General features: G+C 34.1%; 2 protein-coding genes across 5 annotated transcripts in view; both read right to left on the minus strand.

Moving 5' to 3' along the window:
- Positions 1–428: 428 nt before the first annotated feature.
- Positions 429–3,826, minus strand: LOC128547361 (complement C1q-like protein 3). 2 transcript variants are annotated; one of them, XM_053519933.1, is made up of 3 exons: positions 3,470–3,823; positions 2,598–2,684; positions 429–1,287 (listed from the first exon to the last, which is right to left on the minus strand). In XM_053519933.1, exons 1-3 carry the CDS (start codon positions 3,774–3,776, stop codon positions 869–871), a joined length of 813 nt encoding a protein of 270 aa, XP_053375908.1. In that variant the 5' UTR covers positions 3,777–3,823; the 3' UTR covers positions 429–868. The 2 variants fall into 2 exon arrangements, with proteins under 2 accessions (XP_053375908.1, XP_053375909.1); XM_053519934.1 differs by lacking the exon at positions 2,598–2,684 and having other exon boundaries at positions 3,470–3,826.
- An 11,916-nt stretch (positions 3,827–15,742) lies between these two features.
- LOC123533318 (beta-adrenergic receptor kinase 2-like) overlaps positions 15,743–27,699 on the minus strand; it is a 179,856-nt gene continuing 167,899 nt past the window's right edge. For all 3 annotated transcript variants that reach the window (XM_053519939.1, XM_053519938.1, XM_053519937.1), the window contains one exon: positions 15,743–27,351. In XM_053519939.1, the coding sequence (XP_053375914.1) occupies positions 27,172–27,351 (180 nt within the window). In that variant the 3' untranslated portion in view covers positions 15,743–27,171. The remainder of the gene's footprint in view (positions 27,352–27,699) is intronic.

Consider the following 27,699-nt stretch of genomic DNA (forward strand, 5'->3'; position numbering starts at 1 on the left):
TTTGAAACACATTAATATGATATTCGTTACTGTATTACAGTGTTGTTGCGACAACAGGACTGAATCAAAAATTACAAAGTAGACATTTCACACATACGATGTCTTATCATATTTGTGTCGAATAGCATTTTGCTTTTTCGACTGTGCTATACTGAGACAAGTTCATTTACCTCAGTTTCGTTTTTTCTTACACACAACACCAGAACCGGACGTCGCGCAATCCATTTTAAGCGTACTCCCAGCGGGAATTGGCGGGTTTACCACCCGTGCAGAGATTAAATATTTAACCCAAACTAATAGTTTAAATAAAAACAAATGTCTAAAATGTTTCTGATGCGAAAATAAGTTTTATTTGATATAGTGTTGCTTTATTCTGCAAGTTCTGGAAAAATTATTATGCATTCTTCAAAAAGTAAAAATCAACAAGCTAAAGTTTTACTGTTTAATTTCGCGGGAATTAATATGATATTGTTTATGCAAATGTTTTTGCCAAAGAGCAAACTGTTTTAGTCATGCCTTTACATGCTGATACTTGCAGGCTGATCAGGGTCTGCTCTGTTCGCTATTCAGTTAGTAAATGTTCAGTGATCACCCCTTTGAATAATAAGTGGTATTGCCAAAATTGAATGATCGACCAGTCCATTTTAGAAATTAAGCAGGGTAAAGATTAAATTCTGCTCATCATGAGAAAAAGATCTTCCTTTGTTTACTGATACTTTATCAAGGATGTCATGTCTGAATATAAAAAGAGTTAGTAAAGAAATATGTCAAAAATTAAATTCAAATATTCATACAATATTTCTGTGGGTGTTTCACACTGCTACTGGTAATATAAAGTGCATATTAAGTATATCAGTAGTTTAATTATCTATTTGTTCAGCAGAATGCCACTGAACGTGTTCATTCTAAACTGGTCTTGAAATAACCTATAAGCAGAATTATGTCCTAGTGTACATTTCATCCATATCTCTTCACCTGATTTCACTCTAACTACTGCTCCTACAGAACTACATGTGTAGTAGCCACTATCGTAATTTGTTGCTGCCGCAACAACCTTCCCAGCCAATGACAAGCCAACGAAGGAATATTTTCCAGTTTGTGCACAAACATAGCCTGTGAACTGGTACAATCCCCCGACAGGGGCAGTGAAGATCCCTGTGGATTTTTCGTATCCAGAACCCTCATTTGTAACGATTGTATCAAACACAATGATCTCGTCAGTCACATCAAGGGCCAGATCTGTCACGTGGTGTGCATAAAATGCGACCGAGGGCCGTGCTATCTCCTCTGCATATGAAATTATAAAATTATATCATAACAATGTGGTTTACCTATATAACAGTTAACTAATATCTTAGTTGGTATAGGACGTCAATAAAATGAAGTGGTTTTAATGGTATTTAGAAAATGTACTTTATATTATTTTTAAAGCCCACATTTAATTTTCGTATCCTGTTAGGGTTGAATTTATTTCCTGCATAAAGTTGCTTTTACTTTCGTGGTTATATGCGATATCTCTTTACCACACATGCATGACCTCACACAATTTTGTTCCCTGTAAACACGTTTATTTACACTTAAGTTTGAGAAAAATGAGCACATAAAAATTTAAAGCGATATATTTGCCTAGTTTTTACATATTCAAGAAATAATTACATAATGAGTACAATAACCAATCTTTTTTTAAAATCTCTCACTTTCCAGTATTTTTCTCTTTTTTTATTATTAGCTAACCTCAACGGACGATAAAAAGTGACGTCAAGCAAAAAAGGAATAACGCGCAAATTACGCACCTGACTGTATCGTACAGTATGTATGACTTAGCAAGATCATATGAAATGCGTGCGTGTATTAGAGCAAGATCATATGAAATGCGTGCGTGTATTAGATATTGTCATATATGTACTTTTCTTCTCTTGATTTTTATATGTTGAATCATTAGTGTACTTGGTAGATGCGTATTTATGATAATAGTGTCCTAATAAGGTTTTGATTAATCTGGCAAAATACAGGTTATAAAAAATTCATTCTATTACTTTCGTTATTTTTACGAAAAGGAGACTTTTCTGAAAATCAGCACAAGAACAGTCAAACCCATGCTTAAAGACCACATCTGAACAGGGACCGCCTGTCTTTAGAGGCCGCTGAGTTATTTTTCCATTTTTTAACATTTATAGTATTCTTAACTGGGAATAAAGAACATTATTCAATAAAGACACATTTTAGTTTCTTTTTATTGTTGTATTTAAAGACAGGTTTGTCTATATGTTAAAACATGCTAAAAAAATATATACCACCACGATACTATCAATAACAAATAAATTGTGATTTAGACAAAAATAAGGAAAGTATCCTTTATAAATTGGAAAATGTAATTACAAAGAAAATATACATTACTTTACTTGCACAAACAAAAACAAAATAACATAACTCAGAATCCATATTGTACTAGATGGAAATTCGATTCCGTAATTTGCCTGTGCCAGTACTACTTTCATTCGTATTCATACTCGGTAAATATTTTTTTTACAGGAGTTTAGATAAAAACAACAGAAAAATGCATATCGTCATGTCGTTAGATGTAAGAGAAACATTACCTTTGAGGTCAGTAAGAGCGTTTCTTTGATTCTCCATGTCGTTCGTGAATTTCGTTCGTAGTTCCTCAAATGAATTCTTGAAGATTTCTGTAACCAAACAAATATCGCTTATTTGTTAAAAGTATTTTGTGGCCATTTGAACGGCAAAAGTTTATTAGTTTTCTTTTCATATTATTACCAAAACTGATGTTATCATAGAAAATCCCTGCTGTTCGATCCACTTATTCCGTAACAGGGTTTTCGTGAGCTTGGGCTTCTTTATATACTATACATCATTTGAAATGTCTCCGAGGGTGGTATTTAGTACGGTCTTTTTTAACTTTAAAATAAAGAAGTGGAAAACCACAGGTCGTCCAACACGACATAAATGAAAATGCTGCAGGCTCGGTTTAATTGAGCTTGTTATTGGACAGTAGTGGGGATGCAAGCTACCGTCCACACCCACTAACCCCGAGTTGAGCAGAACTCAACATTTACACATGTTATAAGTATTAGGATATAATTTAGACACATCCGCAGATATATTCATAGGGCGGTGCAAATCCCAGTGTAAAATCACATTTACTTTTTCATTTAAGAAACAGATTTTAGTTTGTGTTGCCTCTTGATATTGATGTCTCCATCTAATAAACCCATTGTACCTAAATAAATTATATAAACTCTGAAGAGTGGATGTTTTGTATCAACAAGAGAGATTTTTGTATAACCCCAAGAATTAAACCTGTCAATTGTGCAATTACCAATACACCCTGCTGCCTATAACAAAATTTGTGAAACTGAACAAACATGGAGATTTGTCAAAAATTAGAATAAGACATGCTTTAAAACCTTCTTGAATTCGTGCTAAATGGTATAAAACAAAAGTACATTACCCTCATTCTTCTCTAAATCCTTAGTTTTTGCAATCATCTCTTCTGTGATATTATTTCTTAAGTCTTCAAATCTGTCGTTGATATCGACAACTTTCTTCTTTATTTCGTTTAAAGTGTTCAAGACAGAATCTTGAGTTTTCACTATTTCACTTTCTATCGCTTCAACCTTGACCTCCGTTCTAATCATTTTTTCTAGAAGCTTTTCTTCATAATCAAATTTTGAACATACTGGTTCTGTAGTCAAAGAAACATTGACCCTATCCATAAGAAACAAAAGAACAAACGCATTAATAGCAGAGTGCAACATTTTGTCTTAGACTTCTGAAGAACACTTAGTTTATATCAATCTGGTTACGTTCAGAGGCCTCTGTATTTATACCTTGCCCAGTTACGTGATTGTTTAAACATGAGGGTCATAAAAAAAGTAGCTGGGTTATTCTGTTGGTGTTTTTTTATCCTTTCGGATGACTTCCATCTAGTCCGTAGTTGCAATGGTGCTCGAAATGAGAAATATTCATCGAACGAAATAAGAGAAGTTTCGGAAATATCAAATGTGATCCTTTAAAAAGACTTGATAGGAAAACTGCGTGGTCGCATCACACAATTACTCTGGACGTTTAAAAAGTAATCGATAAAAGTAATCATTCGAAATATTTGGAATCACTCCGATCTATGGTATGGAATTGGCCCCACCCTGGGACAAACTAATTTTTTTTACATAGAGTTGTATAGGGAAAACCTTTAAAAATCTTTTTGTCCAGAACCACAATGCACAGAGCTTAGATATTTGGCTTGTAGCATTGTTTAGTGGACCTCTACTAACATTGTTCAAATCATGACTGGCCTATGCACAATGAAATGTGTATCGGTTCAAATATCACTCAATAAGCACTGGCTATCAGTCCTTTCAGGGCGTTGATTATTTGATTTTACAGGCATTTTTTAAGGTCTTATCTGCTGTCTGTTTGTAAAGCTGGATATGCTTGTCAAAAGTTGTTCTGATTTTTTTTCTGAGTCGAAAAGGGGTGTTTGAATATCATTGCTGCATTGTGAATGTGTTTTGCCTTTTAATGGCACCTTTTTATCCTGAATCTAAACCCGAATCAAAATAGCAATGGAGTTGCCTGCTGGCTAAGGGCAATATATAATATTGGTAATTAATAAACGTACGGTCATTTTTGCGAAACCCTCACACAATACGTGCAAAGACTGAAACATGTCAAGGGCATTTTATTTTCTTATTTTAGGACACTTATACTAAGAACATATGTAAGTGTTTGCTTTAATTGGGTTTCAATTAAGTCTCAAGTAGAAAGCTTCAATTCAGGAGAAAGGTTTAAGAACATAGTCTTGACATTGGGCGTTTTACTCACAATCACACCAGGGACAATCTCGGTAGATTTAGTACTTATTTCAAGCAAGTTCTTCAGATTCTAAATGGTTTATTAAATGATCATGTGCTAGTATCGTTATATGCATTGAAACATAAGAAAATATTGTCATGAAATGACTCGTCTCCATGTTAAAGATTTATCCTGATATCAAAACAAATGAATGCATCTTTAGGGTATGAACATCATATTTTAACATGGTTCAATATGGAACGCCGTGGCTGTTTCATATGGACATGTTTCGTGTTATTCATTCATTTTAAGAATACATAGGTTCATTCGCTTATCATGTAAAATGGAAAATGCTATATATGGAACTGTTTCGTCTTTACATGAAACCAGCTTTTCTTTATATTTATTCATTTGTTTTAGGAATATATACTAGGTTCATTCACTCATTATATAAATTGGAAAATGCAATATATGGAACCGTTTCGTCTTTATATGGAACCAACTTTTCATTATATGATAGCAAAACGTTATTATATATATTCGATTTCCCTTGATATGGAACACATATTACAGGTGTCGATGGGAAACAACTTCTTTGTTAAATTACTTTTATATATTTATGTAAGGAAATTAAAGGACTAGGACTTTTGTTTAAACTTACGGATTTCTTTTCCTGTCACTGTAATTCTCGCCTCACCAACATGCGACAATGCGATAATTGTCCAAAAACATATAAAGATGCGAGATTTAACAATCCTCGCAAGGTTTTTGAGTCGATGATTAATGTCTTACTTTTTGCGTGTATTTCGTCTTCGTCGCACTGACGTTTTGATAGGATTTCTGTACAAATTGGTCGATATTTAATATTTCTTATGTATCAATACCCCGAAACAAATTTCATCTGGCAGTCTTTACTGATGCCATTTTCCCCTTTTTAACGGTGTAACAGCAAATTTCATCTACGGTGCTACTAAATAGGTTTTACTATGTATAATTATTTAAACGGAATTTCCTGTGCCAAGTTCTTTCAGAATCCGTAATTGCATAAAGAAGTTATGGCACGGACACGAAAATTTGACCTTTTTTTACCTTTGACCTCTTAAGTGTGACACTGACTTTAAAGAGAAAAGAAAAAGAAGAGGACGGGCATTAACTACATATTGCCTATGTGTGTATGAAGTTTGAGAGAGACAGGTATAATAGTATTCAAGTAATTTCAGGACCAACTTTATGAGGACACACATACAAACAGACCGGACAGACAGACCGCATGGTGACTCCTATATACACCCCCACCCCACCCCCTTCAAACTTCGGTTGCGGGCTAATAATATGAAGAAATACTACAGGAGCAAGGGAAAAACCGATATTTGATAAAGATGTCAGTTGCTAACAGGCATACAGTCTGTTTTACGAAAGTCGCAAACATTTGTACAGTACTGCTAGCAAACATGCATACAGTCAGGACATCAAACGGAATTCTCTTTCATTGAAGGTTATAAACAATTTGGAGGTCTTGGCAATGATTTTATTCATTTGTACCAAACTAATATTGTTTCTTTATCCATGGAACAGTGGGATTTAAATATATAATGTAGATCATTCTTCAAGAAAATATGTACTTATGACGCCAACAATTATTATTATTATTATACCAGATTATTATACCATATTTATATAGCGCCCTTTTCATGATCAATTTCACGTTCAAAGGCGCTTTACATAGTTCAAATGCAGCCACACAGGGCGCATAATTCATCCTCTACTAGTACAAACACAGAGCGATCTGACCAGAGGTACAGAGTGAGACAAGGCCCCCACAACAGAGAGATCAGAAATCAGATACAGGCTTATCCGGCTAACTTAGCCTAGCTCGTTGCGAAAAGACAGCCTAGTTCTTTAACGTGCCCAGTGTATAGCACTGATACACGCAAGGATTGCCTGGGTTCCTGACCAGTACACCTCTAGTTGGGTGGGAAACACTGAAAAGCGTTTCTGAAAATTCCCGAGTAGCTGCCGGGGATCGAACCCCCGACCTCAGGATTGGAAGGCCAGTGTGCAAACCACTGAGCTATCCGTCCACCTTGTGCAACAATGTGCAATTTCTGGACAAAATCAGTGATCAATCGAGTTTTTTTTATAACTTTACCTGTAATCAAACTAATACATTAAGTAAAGAAACAAATCATGTTCAGCTTCCAATAAAATGTAAATATACACACCAGCAAAGCACATTAATTACTTTTTTCCAACTTTTATCGGTCAGCTTATTGTTTTGATCGATCCCAACAGGAAGAGGGGGCAGTACAGTTGTTTATAGGGGGTTAGTACCTACACTACCTATATGTCCACGCCGGGAACCTCGCTTACCCTGCTCTTTTTCGTGGAATACTTCGTTTTCATTGGCAAGCCGGGCTCAAGTTCAAACAGGATAAATATTGGTCAAATCATGGCTGGTGGGAAGAAACATCGGTTATATGGCTAGCCGCCGAGTACCTGTGATATCAACATAATAAAAATCCAAATCTCAACAATTCATTGAACGTAGCAATTTGAAAATATGGGAGATGCATATCAGCATTTATTCTGTAAGAGAAAAATTACCTTTAAGATCAGTAAGAGCGTTTCTTTGATACTCCATGTCGTTCGTGAAATTCGTTCGTAGTTCATCAAATGGATTCTTGAAGAATTCTGTAATCATATTTCAAAGAGATAAATCATTATTACTTTCTTGTTGAATATGTTCTGTGGTTATAGGTTCTTTCGTGTGCGTGCGTACGTGCGTGCGTGCGTGTGTGTGTGTGTGTGTGTGTGTGTGTGTTAAACGTCTTTTTCAACTAAAAACGACAGTGTCTACTTATAGCAGTGATCACAATGCACAATGCACAACTTTATAGTGCTGCCTCACTGGAATATCACGCCGTATATACGTGACATGACTCCCCACCCAGTCACATTATACTGATACCGGGCTGACCAGTCCTAGTACTAAGATGCTTTATGCTGAGCTCCAAGCGAAGAAGCTACTAGTACATTTTCACAGTTTTGGTATGACGCGGCCAGGAATTGAACCCACAACCTCCCGCACTCGAAGCGAGCGCTCTACCACTAGGCTACCGAGGCGGTTATAGATTCTTTTGAATCATTAAATTTTATTATTATCTTTTTAATAACATTACCAAAACATTACATAATTTGGCCCAATTTTACCAAACTTTTACATTTACATAAACAAAACAAAGGCATCTTGAATATTGAATAAGAAACAAACAAAAACGAATGAAGTCAAAGTTGCAACTTTATAGTTTTTAGTATTATATCTTTATTTACGTCTCATTCTTGCATACGACATATAATTACAGTGTACAGTTACAACAAACTATTGCAAGACCATTCTATTTAAGAATTATAAGAGACTGCAAATATAATATAATTTCTGTACATATGGTATAAAATATTCAAATAATTTACAATTAAGATTCATGAATAGCAATACTCGACTTTTCACGGTGTTTGCCTCTGAATAAGAGCTTTGCCATTAAAAGGGGCATAAATCTCTCAAATTTCTAATCAGAACTATGGGAATTGTTTATAATGGGGTAACCTTTAATAGCAAAAGCAAAGTTGAATGAAAACAAGCAATGCCTTCGTTCTAATGCTTAGGTAATTAACTACTCGGGCTAACGCTTTGATGGTTCACGTCCTGCGCATCTGAACTCTGAACCGTGATAAATCAGGCGACAAACCACTCGAAGGTCTTGATTATTTGATGATTTAATTGCCAGTGGTGCATTGTCCGTCGCTTGGATGTTTAACAGAATAATACCCGGAATTATTCGCAAAAACGTTTTACATCTGAATAGCCACAGTTGACAGATTCTGTTTCTCATTTCAAATCCGAATGTACTTAATCTATTACCTTATCCGCAGCTTTCAAATCCCTCATGAATTAGTTGAACTTTGTATAAAGAAGGGATGGCCCTACAGACTAAATTTCTCTATCGGACTTAAGTGCCGTATGGCGGTCGTAAATAGTCTCCCCGTTTTTGGATTCAGTGTTGTTATATTTTCAGGTCCTTTGGGACCATAGAGTCCATTCAATATGTATGTAATAGAATTCTGCTTAAGCCGGTGTTAGGGGCGTGAGAGGTGTTGCACTTCCCATTACCTCTCATGAACAGACTCGATCAAACCGAGTCTGCTATCATTTTGCTTGGTTGCATTCTATGCGTTCAAAGGATCTTTTTTAATGATTTTATTAACTATCGCACCCTATAACGTGATAATGCTACACCGCAAGACAACATGACACCGGATCGGACAACGTGACACTTTTCCTAGATTGTTTTTGATTTGCAGTAAGTATTTTCAATTTTGTCTAAACACAATATGAATCCATGAAAACCAGATTCCTACCAGGTTTCGAGGATAGAAAGAGGGATCTAAAATATGCAATATATTCTTGTGCAAGTTGTCTTTTTGATGAAATGTGTCATAACTTATGGAAACAACGCTTTCAGTTTTAAAATATAGAAGATGCCATTCCAATATATCTACTTGCGGATTTTGACGAGTAGATGTCCAGTCAAACTAAGGTAGAAGTTGAAGCGTGGGGCAAAATTAAGTTATGCCCCGCAGCTGTGGATAAATTAAAAGCGTATATTTTGCAGATATGTCTATGTGTACACATCCATACAGGTACCGTTATTTAGTTGCGGTTTGGTGGAGCTGCGTGTTTTTGATCTGAGTTTTCCTGTTAGATATTAATCCTTGCTGTTTTAAGATTCTCAAGTGAGAGTTACGTCCTATCTTCCTCACTGATTGTGGTATCCCCAGTGAAGCAAACACTATGTGTGTTTTTTTTTTCATCATCTATAGTCTGTAATGTCCTTACACTACCTCTCTCAAGTGTATTAAGATGATTCCTTTCAACAGTACCTTATGCTTGCCTAGGTTTGATACGAAAAAAATAGTTCAGATTTTGCAAACATCTTTCCTGACAGTTTTCCTTCAGTGTTTTGTGGTATCCAGCCTTTCCGTACTTTCAGTACTTTGATTTAAGAATTGGGGACTGAAAATGGGAAGTGTTGCGTATGGTGGCTGATTTGTGCCATTTTGTTATTTCGTTCTGTCGCAGCGACACAATGATTGACGTCGTGGCTCCCCACCAAACGCTGCTCCACCAAACACCACCCCTTCTCGGACGTCGTTATGGCACCTCGTTAAACATAGTCCGGTCGACGATCGGCTGAGGCGCCATAATGACGTTCGGGGGCTACCTTCGGCGTAAATAAATTGTTATAAAATAAATAAATCACCACAGTGTTATTCCGAAGTTCATTATTTCTGTTTAATATTTTAATAGAATGTCGCAATAAAAATGAGTACCCAGAGTAAACGTGCTTCTGTAGCTGTACGTTGGACACATAAGACAGACTTCTGTCCTTTCCCTGATCTTAGAGACGAAACAGACTCGGGCCCATTTCACGAAGCCCACTTAGGACAAAGTTAGAACTATAAGGAATAAAGTTTTTTCACGAACATCATTTAAGATAAATTCATTGCAACTATTCGGCTATTCTTAGAATCTAAACAGAACAAAAACAAAGAGATTTGTCCTAAAATTGAAATAACGACACTTTTTTTTTAAATAATGCATGTTATATTATGTGATATTAATGAGATTTACCAGTCCATGTGTAGCAGAGGACTTAAGATTGAACATATTTTTTTTTGTGAAAGGGATCCAAAGTCCTTAATTAAATAGTCTGCTCAATGATATAAGCCTTTAATAAGTCATGTGGCATCTGACCGGTCTTGACATTATATTGGCAACACCCTAGAATCCGGCTTTTTGTTACAAAAACAAAATACTTAACCTAATTATAAAACAGCACATGACTGTACTTAAGAAAGGCGTTCCCATTAAAGATAATTGTTTGAAGAGGTCGACAATTGCTGAAGCAATTTAGGTACTAAAACAGTTACAAAATGAGCAACCTAAAGGGTCAATGGCTATTGTATCAATAACCCTTTGTGTAGAACCATTTTAACGATGAAAAGAAATGTTCAAAATTACCATTAGTAAAACAAGAGCTGTCTATTGACAACGCGCTCGACTATTCGAAGAATTGATGGAATAATGGGGTCAAAATATTACCAGAGATTTTCAGACAAAAGAAGAAAAATAGATAAGACAATGTACCTGTATTTGCAAATTATATGGCAATGTGTGACCATGATGCTTAATAAGTGTTCAAAGTTTTAAATCCATATACAGTTTAGACAAATTATGGGATGGTATGCCAAACTTAACTAATTTCTTTGTCAAAAAGGGTCATAACTGAGCTAAAGTCCTTGTTCTAGTTAATGTACTTTCATCAGTTTAAGTGCTCGTGGTACACATTCAGCCCATGATAGACATTCATACCAGTTTGAAGACATCAGGTACACTTTTTGAGGTACGCTTTAATACTACCGGTACTTATAGGTTTGAAGGCCACTACAAGTGTGAAAGCGTAACGTAAACACTCAAACCATTAAAATTACAAGACCTGAAGTATACAGTCATACAGTCTGAAGAACTGCAGTACACATTCATGCATGTTTGAAGAGCTGAACTACAAATTCATGCTAGTTCGAAGACATAAAGTATATATTCATACCAGTGTGATGGTGTGAAAAATACATTCATACCAGTTTGAAGACATGAAGGATACATTCATAACAGTTTGGAGACATAAAGTATACATTCATACCAGTTAGAAGACATGAAGAATACATTCATACCAACTGAAGCCATGAAGAATACATTAATACCTGTTTGAAGACAACGTATACATTCATACCAGAGTGAAGGTATGAAAAATACATTCATACCTGTTTGAAGCCATAAAGTATACATTCGTACCTCTCCGAAGGCATGAAGGATACATTCATACCAGTTTAAAGATAGGAATTATACATTCGTACCAGTCTGAAGGCATGAATACATTCATGCCAGTCTGAAGACATGAAATACCCACTCATACCAGTCTTAAGAGATGAAGTATACATTCGTACCAGTTTGAAGACATGAAGTATACATTCATACCAGTCTGAAGAAATGAAATATACAATCGCATCAATCTAAAGGCATGAAGAATACATTCATATCAGTCTGATGACATGAAGTACATGTATATATTCGTACAGTATGAAAGCATGAAGAATACATATATACCAGTCAGAAAACATGAAGTACATACTCATACCAGACTGAAGACATGAAGTATACATTTGTACCAGTTTGAAGACATGATGTATACATTCATAACAGTCTGAAGACATGAAATGTACATTCGTATCAGTCTGAAGTCTACAGTCATACCAATTTGAAGACATGAAGTATTCATACCAGTCTGAAAACCTGAGGTATACATTCATACTAGTTTGAAGACAGGAAATATACATTCATATCAGTCTGAAGACATGAAGTATACATTCATACCAGTCTGAAAACCTTAAGTATATAATCATGCCAGTCTGAAGACATGAAGTATACATTCATACCAGTCTGAAAACCTTAAGTATATAATCATGCCAGTCTGAAGACATGAAGTATACATTCATACCAGTTTGAAGACATCAAATATACATTCATACCAGTCTGAAGGCATGAAATATACATTCATACCAGTCTGAAGACATGAAGTATACATTCATACCAGTTTGAAGACATGAAATATACATTCATACCAGTCTGAAGACATGAAGTACACATTCATACCAGTCTGAAGACATGAAGTATACATTCATACCAGTTTGAAGACATGAAATATACATTCATACTAGTCTGAAGACATGAAGTACACATTCATTCCAGATTGAAGACATGAAATATACATTCATACCAGTTTGAAGACATGAAATATACATTCATACCAGTCTGAAGACATGAAGTATACATTCATTCCAGATTGAAGACATGAAATATACATTCATACCAGTTTGAAGACATGAAATATACATTCATACCAGTCTGAAGACATGAAGTATACATTCATTCCAGATTGAAGACATGAAATATACATTCATACCAGTTTGAAGACATGAAATACACATTCATACCAGTCTGAAGGCATGAAGAATACATTCATACTAGTATGAAGACATGAAGTACACATTCATATCAATTTGAAAACCCGAAGTACAAATTCATTCCAGATTGAAGAACTGAAGTACACATATACCAGTTTAAAGAGCTGAAGTAAACATTCATACTAGTTTAAAGACCTGAAGTGCACTGTCATACAAATCTGAAGGTATAAAGCACACATTCATACCTGTTCGAAGAGCTTAGGTACACATTCATACCAGTTTCAGGCACTGAAGTACACATTCATACCAGTTCGAACAGCTGAAGTACACATTCATACCAGTTTGAAGACCTGTGGTATACATTTGTACCAGTTTGAAGAGCTGAAGTAAACATTCGTACCAGTTTCATGTTTAAAGAGCTGATGTTTGCATTCATACCAGTTTGAAGAGTTTAAAATACATAAATTTATACAAGAGACCATGATGGCCCTACATCGCTTGCCTGGGTTTAGTTGCTTGCTTGAATAAATTTCTTTGCTAAAGCTTCAAAAACCAGAAAGTAGGTCAGTAGGTCATATTCATGGTCACTGAAACTCAGTATAAAGATCTGTGTGCAAAACTGCACATGTCATCCAAATTTCAAGACTGTATCTTAAAAAGATAGGTCAGTAGGTCTAGTGACCCCTAATTTGACCCCAGGGGAATATTTTGAACAATATTGGTAGAGGACCACTAGATGATGCTACATACAAGATATCAACAGTTTGGAGACATACAGTATACATTCATACCAGTTAGAAGACATGAAGAATACATTCATACCAATCTGAAGCCATGAAGAATACATTAATACCAGTTTGAAGACAAAGTATACATTCATACCAGAGTGAAGGTATGAAAAATACATTCATACCAGTTTGAAGCCATAAAGTATACATTCGTACCTCTCCGAAGGCACGAAGGATACATTCATACCAGTTTAAAGATAGGAATTATACATTCGTACCAGTCTGAAGGCATGAATACATTCATGCCAGTCTGAAGACATGAAATACCCACTCATACCAGTCTTAAGAGATGAAGTATACATTCGTACCAGTTTGAAGACATGAAGTATACATTCATACCAGTCTGAAGAAATGAAATATACAATCGCATCAATCTAAAGGCATGAAGAATACATTCATATCAGTCTGATGACATGAAGTACATGTATATATTCGTACAGTATGAAAGCATGAAGAATACATACATACCAGTCAGAAAACATGAAGTACATACTCATACCAGTCTGAAGACATGAAGTATACATTTGTACCAGTTTGAAGACATGAAGTATACATTCATAACGGTCTGAAGACATAAAATGTACATTTGTATCAGTCTGAAGTCTACAGTCATACCAATTTGAAGACATGAAGTATTCATACCAGTCTGAAAACCTGAGGTATACATTCATACTAGTTTGAAGACAGGAAATATACATTCTTATCAGTCTGAAGACATGAAGTATACATTCATACCAGTCTGAAAACCTTAAGTATATAATCATGCCAGTCTGAAGACATGAAATATACATTCATACCAGTCTGAAGACATGAAGTATACATTCATACCAGTTTGAAGACATGAAATATACATTCATACCAGTTTGAAGACATGAAATACACATTCATACCAGTCTGAAGGCATGAAGAATACATTCATACTAGTATGAAGACATGAAGTACACATTCATATCAGTCTGAAAACCCGAAATAAAAATTCATTCCAGATTGAAGAACTGAAGTACACATATATCAGTATAAAGAGCTGAAGTAAACATTCATACTAGTTTAAAGACCTGAAGTGAACAGTCATACAAATCTGAAAGTATGAAGCACACATTCATACCAGTTTGAAGAGCTTAGGTACACATTCATACCAGTTTCAAGCACTGAAGTACACATTCATACCAGTTCGAAGAGCTGAAGTACACATTCATACCAGTTTGAAGACCTGTGGTATACATTTGTACCAGTTTGAAGAGCTGAAGTATACATTCGTACCAGTTTCATGTTTAAAGAGCTGATGTTTGCATTCATACCAGTTTGAAGAGTTTAAAAATACATAAATTTATACAAGAGACCATGATGGCCCTAAATCGCTCGCCTGGGTTTAGTTGCTTGCTTGAATAAATTTCTTTGCTAAAGCTTCAAAAACCAGAAAGTAGGTCAGTAGGTCATATTCATGGTCACTGAAATCAAGTATAAAGATCTGTGTGCAAAACTGTACATGTCATCCAAATTTCAAGGCTGTATCTTAAAAAGGTAGGTCAGTAGGTCAAGTGACCCCTAATTTGACCCCAGGGGCATATTTTGAACAATATTGGTAGAGGACCACTAGATGATGCTACATACAAGATATCAAAGCCCAAGAAGATTTTCAGTTTTTTCCCTATTAAGCCTATATTAACCATGTGACCTCCAGGGCGGGGCCATATTTGAACTTAGGGGGGTAACTTTAACAATCTTAGTAGAGAACCACTAGATGATGCTATATTACAAATAATAAAGCCCTAGGCACCGTGGTTTTAGACAAGAAGCTTTTCCTATATAAGTCTATGTAAACCGTGAGACCCCCAGGGCAGGGCCATATTTGACCCTAGGGGGATAATTTGAACAATCTTTATATGTGATCTCAACATTTCACATGACTTCAACATGGCTAACACTGGTTAAAACTTTGAAAATCTTCTTGTCCAAAATTACAGTTTTAAGATATGTAATACACACATACACCAGTTTCAAGGCATACGATACATACTTATACCAGTCTGAAGGCCTTGAGTGCATGACTGAAATAAAACAAGTTCTATTCACATTTTATAAAACAATTTTATTTCTTGTTTTCATGAACTGTTATACCAGCAGAGAAAATGGTCACATTTCTGTCACATGACAGATGAAATTACTTGGAACAGGTTGTCATGTGACTCCATGGAGCATGTCATGTGATCTCAACATTTCACATGACTTCAACATGGCTAACACTGGTTAAAACAATGTGAATTAAGAGACTGAGAAATGAAAAAAAAAGCTTCTGTTTCTATACATCAATGAGGAAGCAAAAATCATATGATTCAGACAGGGTGACCAACAATTATACAATATTAACAACAAATACTGACATGAAAAAGTGTTAATCAAATATCTAAACATATTAACTGTAATGTCAATCTCTTGATAACATTATTATACAATGAAAATCAATCAGGTTACCTTAACTTTGGGATATAATGACTTCATTTTCTTGGTAATAAAAGTAATGAACATGTCATGAAAAATTTGCAATTTCCTGGCAATTGCATATACCGGTACTGCTTATTTCAACATTCTTCGTCCATAAATCGAGACTGAAGAGAAAACTGATGTAACTCAAACTAGTTAATACAGTTCTCTGTATCAATTCTCGAAATACAGCTCATGAGAGGTCACGGCTTTCCCTAACAACTGGAAAATGCTGAAATAGCATTCAGAGAATACGTATTAATAGACTGGAAATTGCCAGTTGCCAACATGGGTGCACGACCTTAATTCTGCACTGAATGGATGCATCACCTTAATCCCTCAATGAATGGGTGCACTATCTTACTCCTTTGCTGAATGGGTGCACTACCTTAATTCTTCACTGAATGGGTGCACCACCTTAATTCTTCACTGAATGGGTGCACCACCTTAATTCTTCACTGAATGGGTGGACCACCTTAATTCTTCACTGAATTTTATCATACATTAGCAGCCAACCTACACAAAAAAACATGCAAACTATACATAAACTTTCATGTTTAAAACAATGCAGACAAGTAAGTTGCATCCAGCCCAAATATCAAAAAACATTCTTACATTACTACTGGTACTTTCTGATTAAACAATTCTGTAGCAGGGTTTCTTTCTAGAAGATTTAGTTATTACCAGTAAACCAAAACCTTTCCTTCATTCTATAAAAAAATTTAGGAAAAGAACTGTTTAAACTTTTCAGAAATCTATAAGCATATTAATTTACGGACACCTGTTTTTTTGTTTGTTTTTTTTCTAGGAAATACTTACATGAAATTATGCTATCACATAGAAATTTTAAAAATAATTTATTTCCTGAAAATTTACATGATTTCAATATCAAAATATCACTTTTATGCCACAGGTATCTAAACCATCCCACACTTCAAAGCCAATGGGATCGAAATTACAGTTTTAGAAACATTTTGGTTTCCAAAATGAAAATGCTGTTACATCGAAACTGCTTTTTGGTAACAAAACTCAAAACTAACAAATATACATTTAGTTTTGGAAATAAACAATTAGTTTGCATTACCAAAAATTAATTTCTTATAAGAAGCTGTTTAATTTATTTCAAAATTTTATAAAGCAACTAACAAATAAAAAATCCCTTGTTTATCTAAGAGGCCGGTTAGACTGGTCTCCATATATAAAAATATTTGTAATACATAGATTAAGGGAACATACATACTTCCAGCTTTATAATGTCAATATATTTGTTTTCATACTGGCCTTGCGAGAGACCCAAGGTCCGACATATTGGCCCAAGGCCGCTTGCATGAAGCTGCTGGCCAGTATTGAGATTCTAGAACCAATACAGATTTATTTAAACAATATGACAAATGGAAAATAAACCCTGAATAATGGATGTTTTAAAATTGTTCTCCCTGAACAGGGGACTATTTTTTTTTTTGACATACCGTATATTCGCTTGTAAATTCCCCCAAGGGACATTACATTTTGCAAATATGGGGTGTTTATTAAGTCCCTAAAAAAAAATGTTAACTGTAAATCAAACATCAAATGAATGTATTTAAACACTATCTAAGTGCTTGTATTCAATCATGACCTTTTTTTTTTGTTTCTTTATTGTGTGGAAAATGCAGGGAGTTGTTTATCAAGGGGGAAGTAGTTAATTAGAGAATATACAGAATGACATTAGCCTAATAACAGAGCTAGATCCATGAAAATAACTTCCAGACTTTCTAGACAAACATTTTTTCCCTGTCAAAGCCTGTTACAACAGCCAAAACAAATAAACAAATAAGGATGAAGTATGAAAATACTTCATTTCAATATTTAAAATGTATCTTTATCTGTAGAATTTGTGCATATTTCTCAATGCATGTTGCAAAGCTTATAACCCTATAAATATCTTCATTGCCTCTTGTCAAATATTTATAATTTCTACAGCCACTACGTATTTTCCAATTCTTCAAAATTATTCAGAACACCTTAAATATTGCAACTTCCCCTTTATAAATGGTGATAACCCCTCTAGTGCAGCCCCCTTTTATCCAGCATTTCTTATGCATTATAACAATAAATCGTTTAACTTCAGCCTAATATTTCTGCATCTTTATTCATATATAAACACAAGTATGTACTTTCTATTTAAAAAAATATAAATCTAGAGGCATGCTTATCAACCATGTTTACAGTGTTAACATTTTTCAATAAAGGCAAAAACATTTCCATGGTAACTTTGGTTTCAATTATTAAGGATCAATGCTTCTTCAGTAGTCAGATTTCAATGGAATGATTACACTTTCTTTGAAATTCTTTTCCATCTAGAAGATGTGATGAAATTTCAGTTAAAACTGAAAGATAAGATAACTGCCTTAGATGACGTTTCAGTCATGGATAAACATTTATTGCCTGATGTTTCAAACAAGGATAAACATTTACTACATTATAATGTTTCAAATAAAGATAAACATTTCTTCAGTAATGATATTATATACATTTCTTTAGCAATTGTGATTCAATTTAATGATAAAGTATTTCTCTTGCAATAATTCTTTAAAATGACAAACATTTGTTACACAATAAAGGTATGTGTGTTTAAAATGAGGCTACTGCAGTTGAACTGAAAAAAGCTGGGGACCAGTCTCAAAAGTACAGTATCTGATTGGCTGTTTTTGAACTGAAACCTGAAACTGACCAATGGCAGAGCTGCATTCTTGGACTGGTATCCTGTTTTAAGTTCTATTAACTTGGTGACAGACCAACATGTGTAATGAAACAGTATGTTGATTTACAAATTATAATAAAGACATTTTTAGAAAGTCCTATTAAGGACTTGTTTAGTCTAGAACCATTCAGTAATACATTGCATATGCCTTTCATGACCGATTACTCAGAAGCATGTATAAAACTTTAAATACACATATGCTGTGTATAAATTACCATATGTGAGATTACAATACACAGTTTGCTCTTCATTAAGGCAACGTATGCTGTGTATACATTGCCATATATAAGATTAAAGAGCTGGCCACATATGCTATGCACATTTTTCTCTGCTGGCAAACCATAAATGTATCTATGTTTTCTAAAACACTCAAAATATCAGTGTATCTTTTACAAGCAAACAGACAATAGAAGAGAATAATTTTACAACTTCTTTCAAACTAGGAGCTCTTTTTAAATTATTTCAAATACTCCAATTCAAACAAAAGTTATAATAAAACAGGTTTTGTCTTTTTCAGAACAGAACAAAAATCATGCAATGATTCATCCTTGAACAATAAACACTTAACATTTTGTGTAATGTAACCATACAATTCCTTACTGCTTTGTTTACATATAAAATCTCCAAAATCTGTGAGTTTTGAGACCAGTCTACAAACTTATGCATTTGATTGGCTGTGCTTGTGAGCATAATTTTAAATTTGACCAATGGCAAGGCTGCATTCCTAGATTGGTCTCCAAACTCAGTGTTATGACTTTAGACTCGATTACTCTGACAGAAAAGTTCTGATTTTCTGACAGCTTAAGTACTATGATGAAAATTGAATTGCATTTCAATCATATGAGAGGTTGACAATTTGTTTTAAAGAGGCAAAAAAAAATATGATTAGTAATTTCCAGACTTTATCTTTAAATGTTCCAAAATGGAAAAAAAAGTTCTGAAAGTGTACGTAAACTACACGAGTCGGAACACTTTTCTGGTCATGCAAACTTCTATTTCACTACTCTGAAACTGATTTTAAGGAATCAAACAATTTTTTCCACACATTTTTCTACAGAAACAGATATTTATAGTAAAGAATCAGTGAAAATATGTAACAGCAAGTACCTAATATATTGCCAAACAAATTCTGTTTACACATCTTGTAAAACCAGTATGTTAATAAGAAAACTTTCAAAGCCAGAACTGATTTCAAAATGAAAAATAAATATCCCATATTTACGAATATGATGTGTAACAATAACATAGTTCAATATGACATATAACAAAATCAAGCCTCTGTTTGAATTAAAATGGGTACAGATATGGCATATCTATACACAGAATGTTATGGAAAATGCTGAAAACATTTTATAAAGATGCAAATTGGCATTGAAATCATCTGAATTGTTATTTCTTTGCTTGTAAATTATTTGAAATATTTTAATTTCACAAAGCTTGCTTTTTTCTGAACTTGCATACTTACAATTGATCATTACAGTGACCAATCTATTAAGGGGTCTTACAGTTTTACATGTATAAGGACAAAAAAACAAGCTACCAATGTACTGAAGTGTTTTTTTCTGTATGATGCGCATAATATACAATACTTTTACATGTAAAAGATGCACGACTGGTTTCATGTCACTCTGACTAACATAGAACACAGCAGCAGACGACAGTGGCAGCAAGCAGGAAATCTGACTCATTGGTGACTGCTTAGCTCTTTATAAAATATCCCTGTTAAAACATCTGGCACCAAGGTTATAAAACAGAATTTGAAGACCAGTCTCTGATTGCAGCCTTGCTATTGGTTAATTTCAAATTTGTGCTCAGAAACAGCCAATCACATGTGCAGGATTTGAGACTGGTCTTCAATCTCAATTTTAAAGCCTAGGACCCAATCAAAATCATCCTTGAATAGCATACATCAAACTTCTACTTTTAGTAACAAATAAAAATTGCTAAATCCCATCATGCAACATTCAAAATGGATTCCATATTTTTTTCATGAATATGTATATATAAAAGAAAGTAACCAAATAAAAAAAACAAAGAACACATTAAAAGTTAATTCTTAAATAACAATAATACATACAAAATATGAAGAAACTATTATATATGTACACCCAATTATAAAATTTAAATTACTAAATTTTTTTACAAAATGCTATAAATTCAAAGTCAACATCATTATAATAGAAACACCTGTTTTTCTAAATATATACAAGAACTGGGCTCAGAAACATAAAACATTTTATACATTTACTCTTGCACAAATGCAAAGATGGTCAAAAACATATACACTCCAGAAATGAAGAAAGTCTATTGTGTATGTGTCAGCATACTTCACTGTTAGAAGTGGTTATGCTACCAGACACAAACTCATTTTTAGTATCAGCTGTACCAGAGAAACAACATAGTGCGTTTGCGACCAGCATGGATCCAGACCAGCCTCCACATCCGCACAGTCTGATCAGGATCCATGCTGTTCACTAATGGTTTCTCTAATTGCAATAGGCTTTGAAAGTGAACAGCATGAACCCTTACCAGACTGTGCGAATAATACACTTTGTGACAGGTGAGCTAAAAATCAATTAAAAAATGAGTAACCAAAGGGAGATAAGCACCACATAGCATTTCATAACATATAGCAGTATTTGTTTCCCTTTACTTTCGGATATAACGGACTGGTTCGGCTCAATTAAAATGCAGGTTGTAGGTTTGAAATTTACCACTTCTAAATAACATTAAAACATACTTTTTTGTCATCTTGCACCATTTAATGTACACTTGCCATTTTTTTAGAGTTTTGCCAAGCTGCATCTAAATCCAAACAATTTCAAATCTTCCATTTGAAATAGTTTCCATCTACTGACTGCAATTTTCACTAATTTCTCTCAAATTTGACATTTTAAACTATCTTAAAGCAAAAATAATATAAACTAAGCATCACTTTCCTGAATACTGTGGAATCAATGGCTTGGGTGGTGTGTGTCATGTTCAAAGATCAAAATCCACATAATCCCCACAAAAATAGCTATTTTGGACAAAACCATAAAATTGATTGCCAAAGAAAATAAATGATTTCTTGTGATACAAAATAATCATTTTATGAGTGTTCATTTATATATCTTCAACCATTTAGAAATCTTTCTATTTGTTTTACAAATATTGTATTCTGACATTCATCTGGGGAATTGAACGAAGATGGGCAAGACAATGCATCCCAAAGCATACATTTTTGATATCCAGTATCAAATGTTGATATATGAGCCGTGCCATGAGAAAACCAACATAGTGGGTATGCGACCAGCATGGATCCAGACCAGCCTGCGCATCCGCGCAGTCTGGTCAGGCTCCATGCTGTTCGCTTTTAAAGCCTATTGGAATTGGAGAAACTATTAGCGAACAGCATGGATCCTGACCAGACTGCGCAGATGCGCAGGCTGGTCTGGATCCATGCTGGTCACATACCCACTATGTTGGTTTTCCCATGGCACGGCTCATATCATTTTCAATATTCAATACCAAATGCTGGTTTACCATTTTCAATATTCAATACCAAATGCTAGTTTATAATTTTTGATATCCAATATTAAATGCTGGTTTATCATTTATGATATCCAACACCAAATGCTGGTTTATCATTTTCAATATCCCATACCAATTGCCAGTTAATCATTTTGGATATCCAATACCAATTGCAATTTGTTTAAAAAAAAATTTTTTTTTTAATGTTTATGTCCTTTTAAGGTGAAAACAATTTCAATATGATTAGTGAATATAAAGACTTCAACATTTACATAAATCAAGATGGTGGATTAAGTCCCAGAGAGTATTATTTCTGGTGCAGGCCAGCACCAGTTAGAACCACTGACCTTCCATAAGCCAGCTGGATGGCTTTCTCGCATGTGATGACCTAATCTAGGTGTGAAACAATGGGTGAAAGGCAAATACTTCCAAGTCAGCCACAGAGGCTCGTGTGTTTTAAAGTAACCATTTCAACAAATTCTGATGGAAATCAAAACATGATAAATTGCGGACAACCACAACAGAACATTCAAAGTTAAATAGTGTTAACATTTTGAAACAGTGAAAAGTGAAAGTTAGTATAAAACTAGGAAAACATGGCATCTGAAAACGGAATATATCCAAAGCACCAAGTCGTAACAATAGGTAAGAGTACAGATATATCTAAAACGGAACACTTCATATGTAAATAAAGATTTTTTATCGAATACATTACAGAATAATGAAGGGATAAAAATCTCATACAACTCAAATAGTTTAAGTATATGACGGAAAGGTCTCACATACATTTTTCTTCTAAAGTGAATGAAGAGTATATGAAAGGTCTCACCTAAACTCAAAATGAAGAACACTATACAAAATGACCTATCGGCTCATGGTTATCAAAGTTTTCAAAAACTGGGAGTCAGAACCTTTGTCATACCCTCCTTATATTCTCATTTGCCTAGGGTTGATTTTGTTGAGGTGTATGAATAGAATTAAAGCTATAATAGTCTGAACATCTAAACGTTTTCCAAAATTTATACAAAAGAAAGTAAGACTTTTTTCCAGTTTAAAAATTATAGAAAAATTATGTATTATAAGATATTTTACAGGCTTACTGCAATGGAAAGACTGATCATAGTAGTGTAAAGGTAGATCAAATTATAGTTCCAGCCAAACAAACACATACAAGCAATTTACCTCATGTTCTATCCTACCAGTGCTTTCGGTACTTTGATTTTATAGAAATAATAATACTACACATGTACACCATAAAACATGATGAAAATCCATAACTGAAACTAGCGCGTAACCTATATGGTTTCTCCTGTAAACTAGCGTGACTAGACTCATTCTTTTAAAGTTTAAGTTTCAACTAAACTATAGAACTAAACTATAGAAAAAAAAATGAAAAAAAAAAAAAAAAAACACATTAAACTCATTCCGATGATATGTATTTCACCTGATGAAATGATTATGCTATTGTTAATATTGTCTACTACCAATATCTATATGCGCGAATAAAAAATGTGACGGAAAAAATTGATGAAAAATGTTGCAAGCTGAGACAGGCTTATATAGCAATGAGATTCTATCTAAAACTCTTGAGAATATACCTATACATTTTCTTATGAGAATACAGATGTACTTACTTAGATTAAATATCATTACATTTTTTTCCCTGAAAAATAGGTAGTACAAAAAAAAAACTATATGGTTTTCTGGAGGAGCAAAATTATCTCTAAATGCTGGGTATATTGAACATGTGTTTGTAACTATGTTTATCACTTGCACAAGTTGTAGGAGCCAGACAAAACCTAATCTGCTGATATTTCACAAAGACATCAAAACCTCTCCCACATATTTCACAGTTAACCCTTACCCTGCTAAATTTCTATAATGAACTTGTCCCTCTTTCAATTTGGTTACCATTAACTGCTAAAAGGGGTGCATACCAAAAATATACTGACTGAATGGCAAACAGTCTGATCATGACCTGCACTGGTCGCAAAGGTAGAGAATGTTAAGGGTTAAGCAAAGAATTTATGAAAATATTTTCATATCTAACCATCACCAACTACTTTTAGGCATTAATTTTAGTAACCATCCCTGCACTTATTTTGAAATAAAGAAAAGAAGCAAATTTATGGGAATATTTTTTTCCACTTATTCAAAAATCAGTAGAAGGTATTTTTTCCAGGAGTTTTGGCCTACACTTGCGAAATACACATATTGAGTTAATTATTTGAATTTAACACACAACTTTACATATAATTGAGCCGAACCATGAGAAAACCAACATAGTGCATTTACGAACAGCATGGATCTAGACCAGCCTGCGCATCTGCGCAGTCCCTTCATGATCCATGCTATTCACTTTCAGAGCCTAGTGCAATTAGAGAAGCCGTTAGCGAACAGCATGGATCCTGACCAGACTGTGTGAATGCGCAGGCTGGTCTGGATCCATGCTGGTCACAAACGCACTATGATGTTTTCTCATGGCGCGGCTCATATGAACTCTCAGATCTTTAAAAACAAAAAGAGATGCAGAAACAACTGCAGGCAGGTTTTTTTAATGGTACTACACATTTATACTGTGTTTATCTATACATGCATATGGTGTGTACCATTTTAAACCTTAATGCATAGTACTGTTAATGCACATAAACTTACTAATTTTATGTTTATATAAACTATATGAAGTAATTGTTCATGTTTTTTATATATGACATTTAGATCTAATACACCTTTAAAATATGTCATGATAACGCAATTTTTCGCCAAAATGCAATCATGACCACCTTCTTCAGAATTTTTTTTATGAAATGGAGGCAATATTCATCCCCTTTATAATATCCCCACAATCAATTATACACAAGGTGGATACATTTACGTGGAACATTGCACACATTCAACGAGACGAAACCTTCACTAATATCATCACTATTTATAAAATATTTCCTAAAATGAAACACGATTTCAATTTCAAATACCAATTTTCTTTAGGCAATACTGAATCAATATCATTTATTGGTGTTAAGTTGGAACATTTATGCTCTTAAATTTCCCCATTTTATTTCAGAGAAATAAAACGCGACACTTCGAAGATAATGGCAAATACCTTAAGATAAATATCTTTTAAGATGGTAAGCCAATCTGAAACCCATTTAGATAATTATTGCTTACCAAAATGATACATCACATTTAACTCTCCCAGACGCATTGAGCTCTCTATAAATAGAATAGAATAGATGAAATAATTTTCTTTCATAGCGATATTGTATCTGTGGGATGTCTTGCTGTGATAAATAGAGGATATTTGTATGTTACAGTGTAAGATTGAAATATATCTTATCGAGTGAACACTATAATGCAATATTTTCACGAGTGGTGCAGCCATTAGTGAAAATGTAAATTATGGTGTTCACCAGTGAAATATATTTTGATCTTACACTGAAACAAGCAAATTTTCTTTTTGTTTTATATATTTCCAATGATTTTAATTAAATTATATTCAGTCTACCCCTGCAATGCCACATGCATCGCATCATGATGTCATAATGTCATGACGTCCCAATATATACATGCATGTTGAAAAACTGTCAGTTCTATAACAGTGAAAATATCAATTTTATATCACTGATAAATTTCAGCACTGAAAAGCATAAAATAAAAAAAAGTGTAAAATCCATAAAAAATATTCTTTATCAATTAAAGTTACTGGAGAGAAAAAAAACACTGGTCTAAAGTCCCTTCTCAATCATGCTTACAAATTTAAACTGTAGTCCTTGATCACATTTTTGTCCTAAATTATGCTTAGAAACACATACTTCTGACCTAAACTGTCTTCAGAGTGTTAATATATACTTTCTTGTCCTAGATTATTCTTACCAATTCATATCTCTGTCCTTAATTATGCATACCAATTCACTCTAGCCTCATAAATATTTATTGTCGGCCTATGTCTGTCATAACAAATAAGATGCACTTACTCTAAATTTTCTCAAAATATCACTATGGAAACATGGAAGAATTATGTATATTTCATCCAGTCTTTAAAAACCTAATAACCAGCAACAAAATACCATGCATTCTAAATGATGAACAAAAAAGAGTGACCAAAATGAAAGCGACTACAATGCAAAGTGTGTGAATGATTTTCATCCTGACACCCCTAAAGTTTAACATGAAGAGATTCAAAATTTGACAGAGGAATGATTCATTATATAAAGAAGAGTTGAATATGAGACTCTGAATGTAATTTTTCAGCTTAAAAACAAACCAAAAAGAATTCTTAAAAAATATGAAATGATAGATACTTAGATCTATCAGTCTGGCACTAGCAGAAATTATTACTTTATATAATGATTCATTAAAATTTACCCTTATTTTCCTGAAGTCCAAAGCCGGATAATCAATAAGTAAGAGAGAAGAGTCCATTTACTAGATTAAAAAAGAGTAGATAGGGTTAATCCAACCCTTCAACTTTTCACTCAAGAGCACATTCATACTATAAATACCTGCTAACATAACAACACAAAACATTATCTGTTAATTCAAAATTTGCTAAAAAAGAAAAGAAAACTCTTCCATCAGTTTTATCCCTCTGGTTGAACTGGTACAGTCTAATCTGTCAATCAAAAATGATCGTCACAGTGATAGCTCCGCCCTTTTCTCATAGCAACAGAAAAGTAACCAATCACATTTCTATGTAACATTTTAAAAACTTTTCTCCTATTTTTAGACCTAACTAAATCTCCAATCCAATGAGCCCTAACTTCCATTGCTATTTCTATGCTCTAAAGGTGGTCTGTAGTTGTCTGCATTTGAACTGCTATTAATTTCTGCTCCATACATTTTGCTAGCTTTTTTGTTCATATTTGCCATAATCTGAGTAGACAATTTAAATCCATTTAAGATCTCATCTTTCCATTGGTTGATTAAAACTTTATCCTGCAAAGGAAAAGTTGATTTTTTCAATTACATTAATGAAAAATAAATTATTTTCTACAAAAAACAACAAATGAGCTGCGCCATGAGAAAACCAACATGCGCGTTTGCAACCAGCATGGATCCAGACCAGCCTGCGCAGTCTGGTCAGGATCCATGCTGTTCGCTAACAGTTTCTCTAATTGCAATAGGCTTTGAAAGCAAACAGCATGGATCCAGACCAGACTGTGTGGATGTGCAGGCTGGTCTGGATCCATGCTGGTCGCAAACGCACTTATGTTGGTTTTCTCATGGTGCAGCTCAAATCAAGAAGAGGATATATTATTATACATTTTCTGAAACAACTGAATT

Source organism: Mercenaria mercenaria, chromosome 12 (genome assembly GCF_021730395.1).
Source record: "Mercenaria mercenaria strain notata chromosome 12, MADL_Memer_1, whole genome shotgun sequence".
NCBI lineage: Eukaryota > Metazoa > Mollusca > Bivalvia > Venerida > Veneridae > Mercenaria > Mercenaria mercenaria.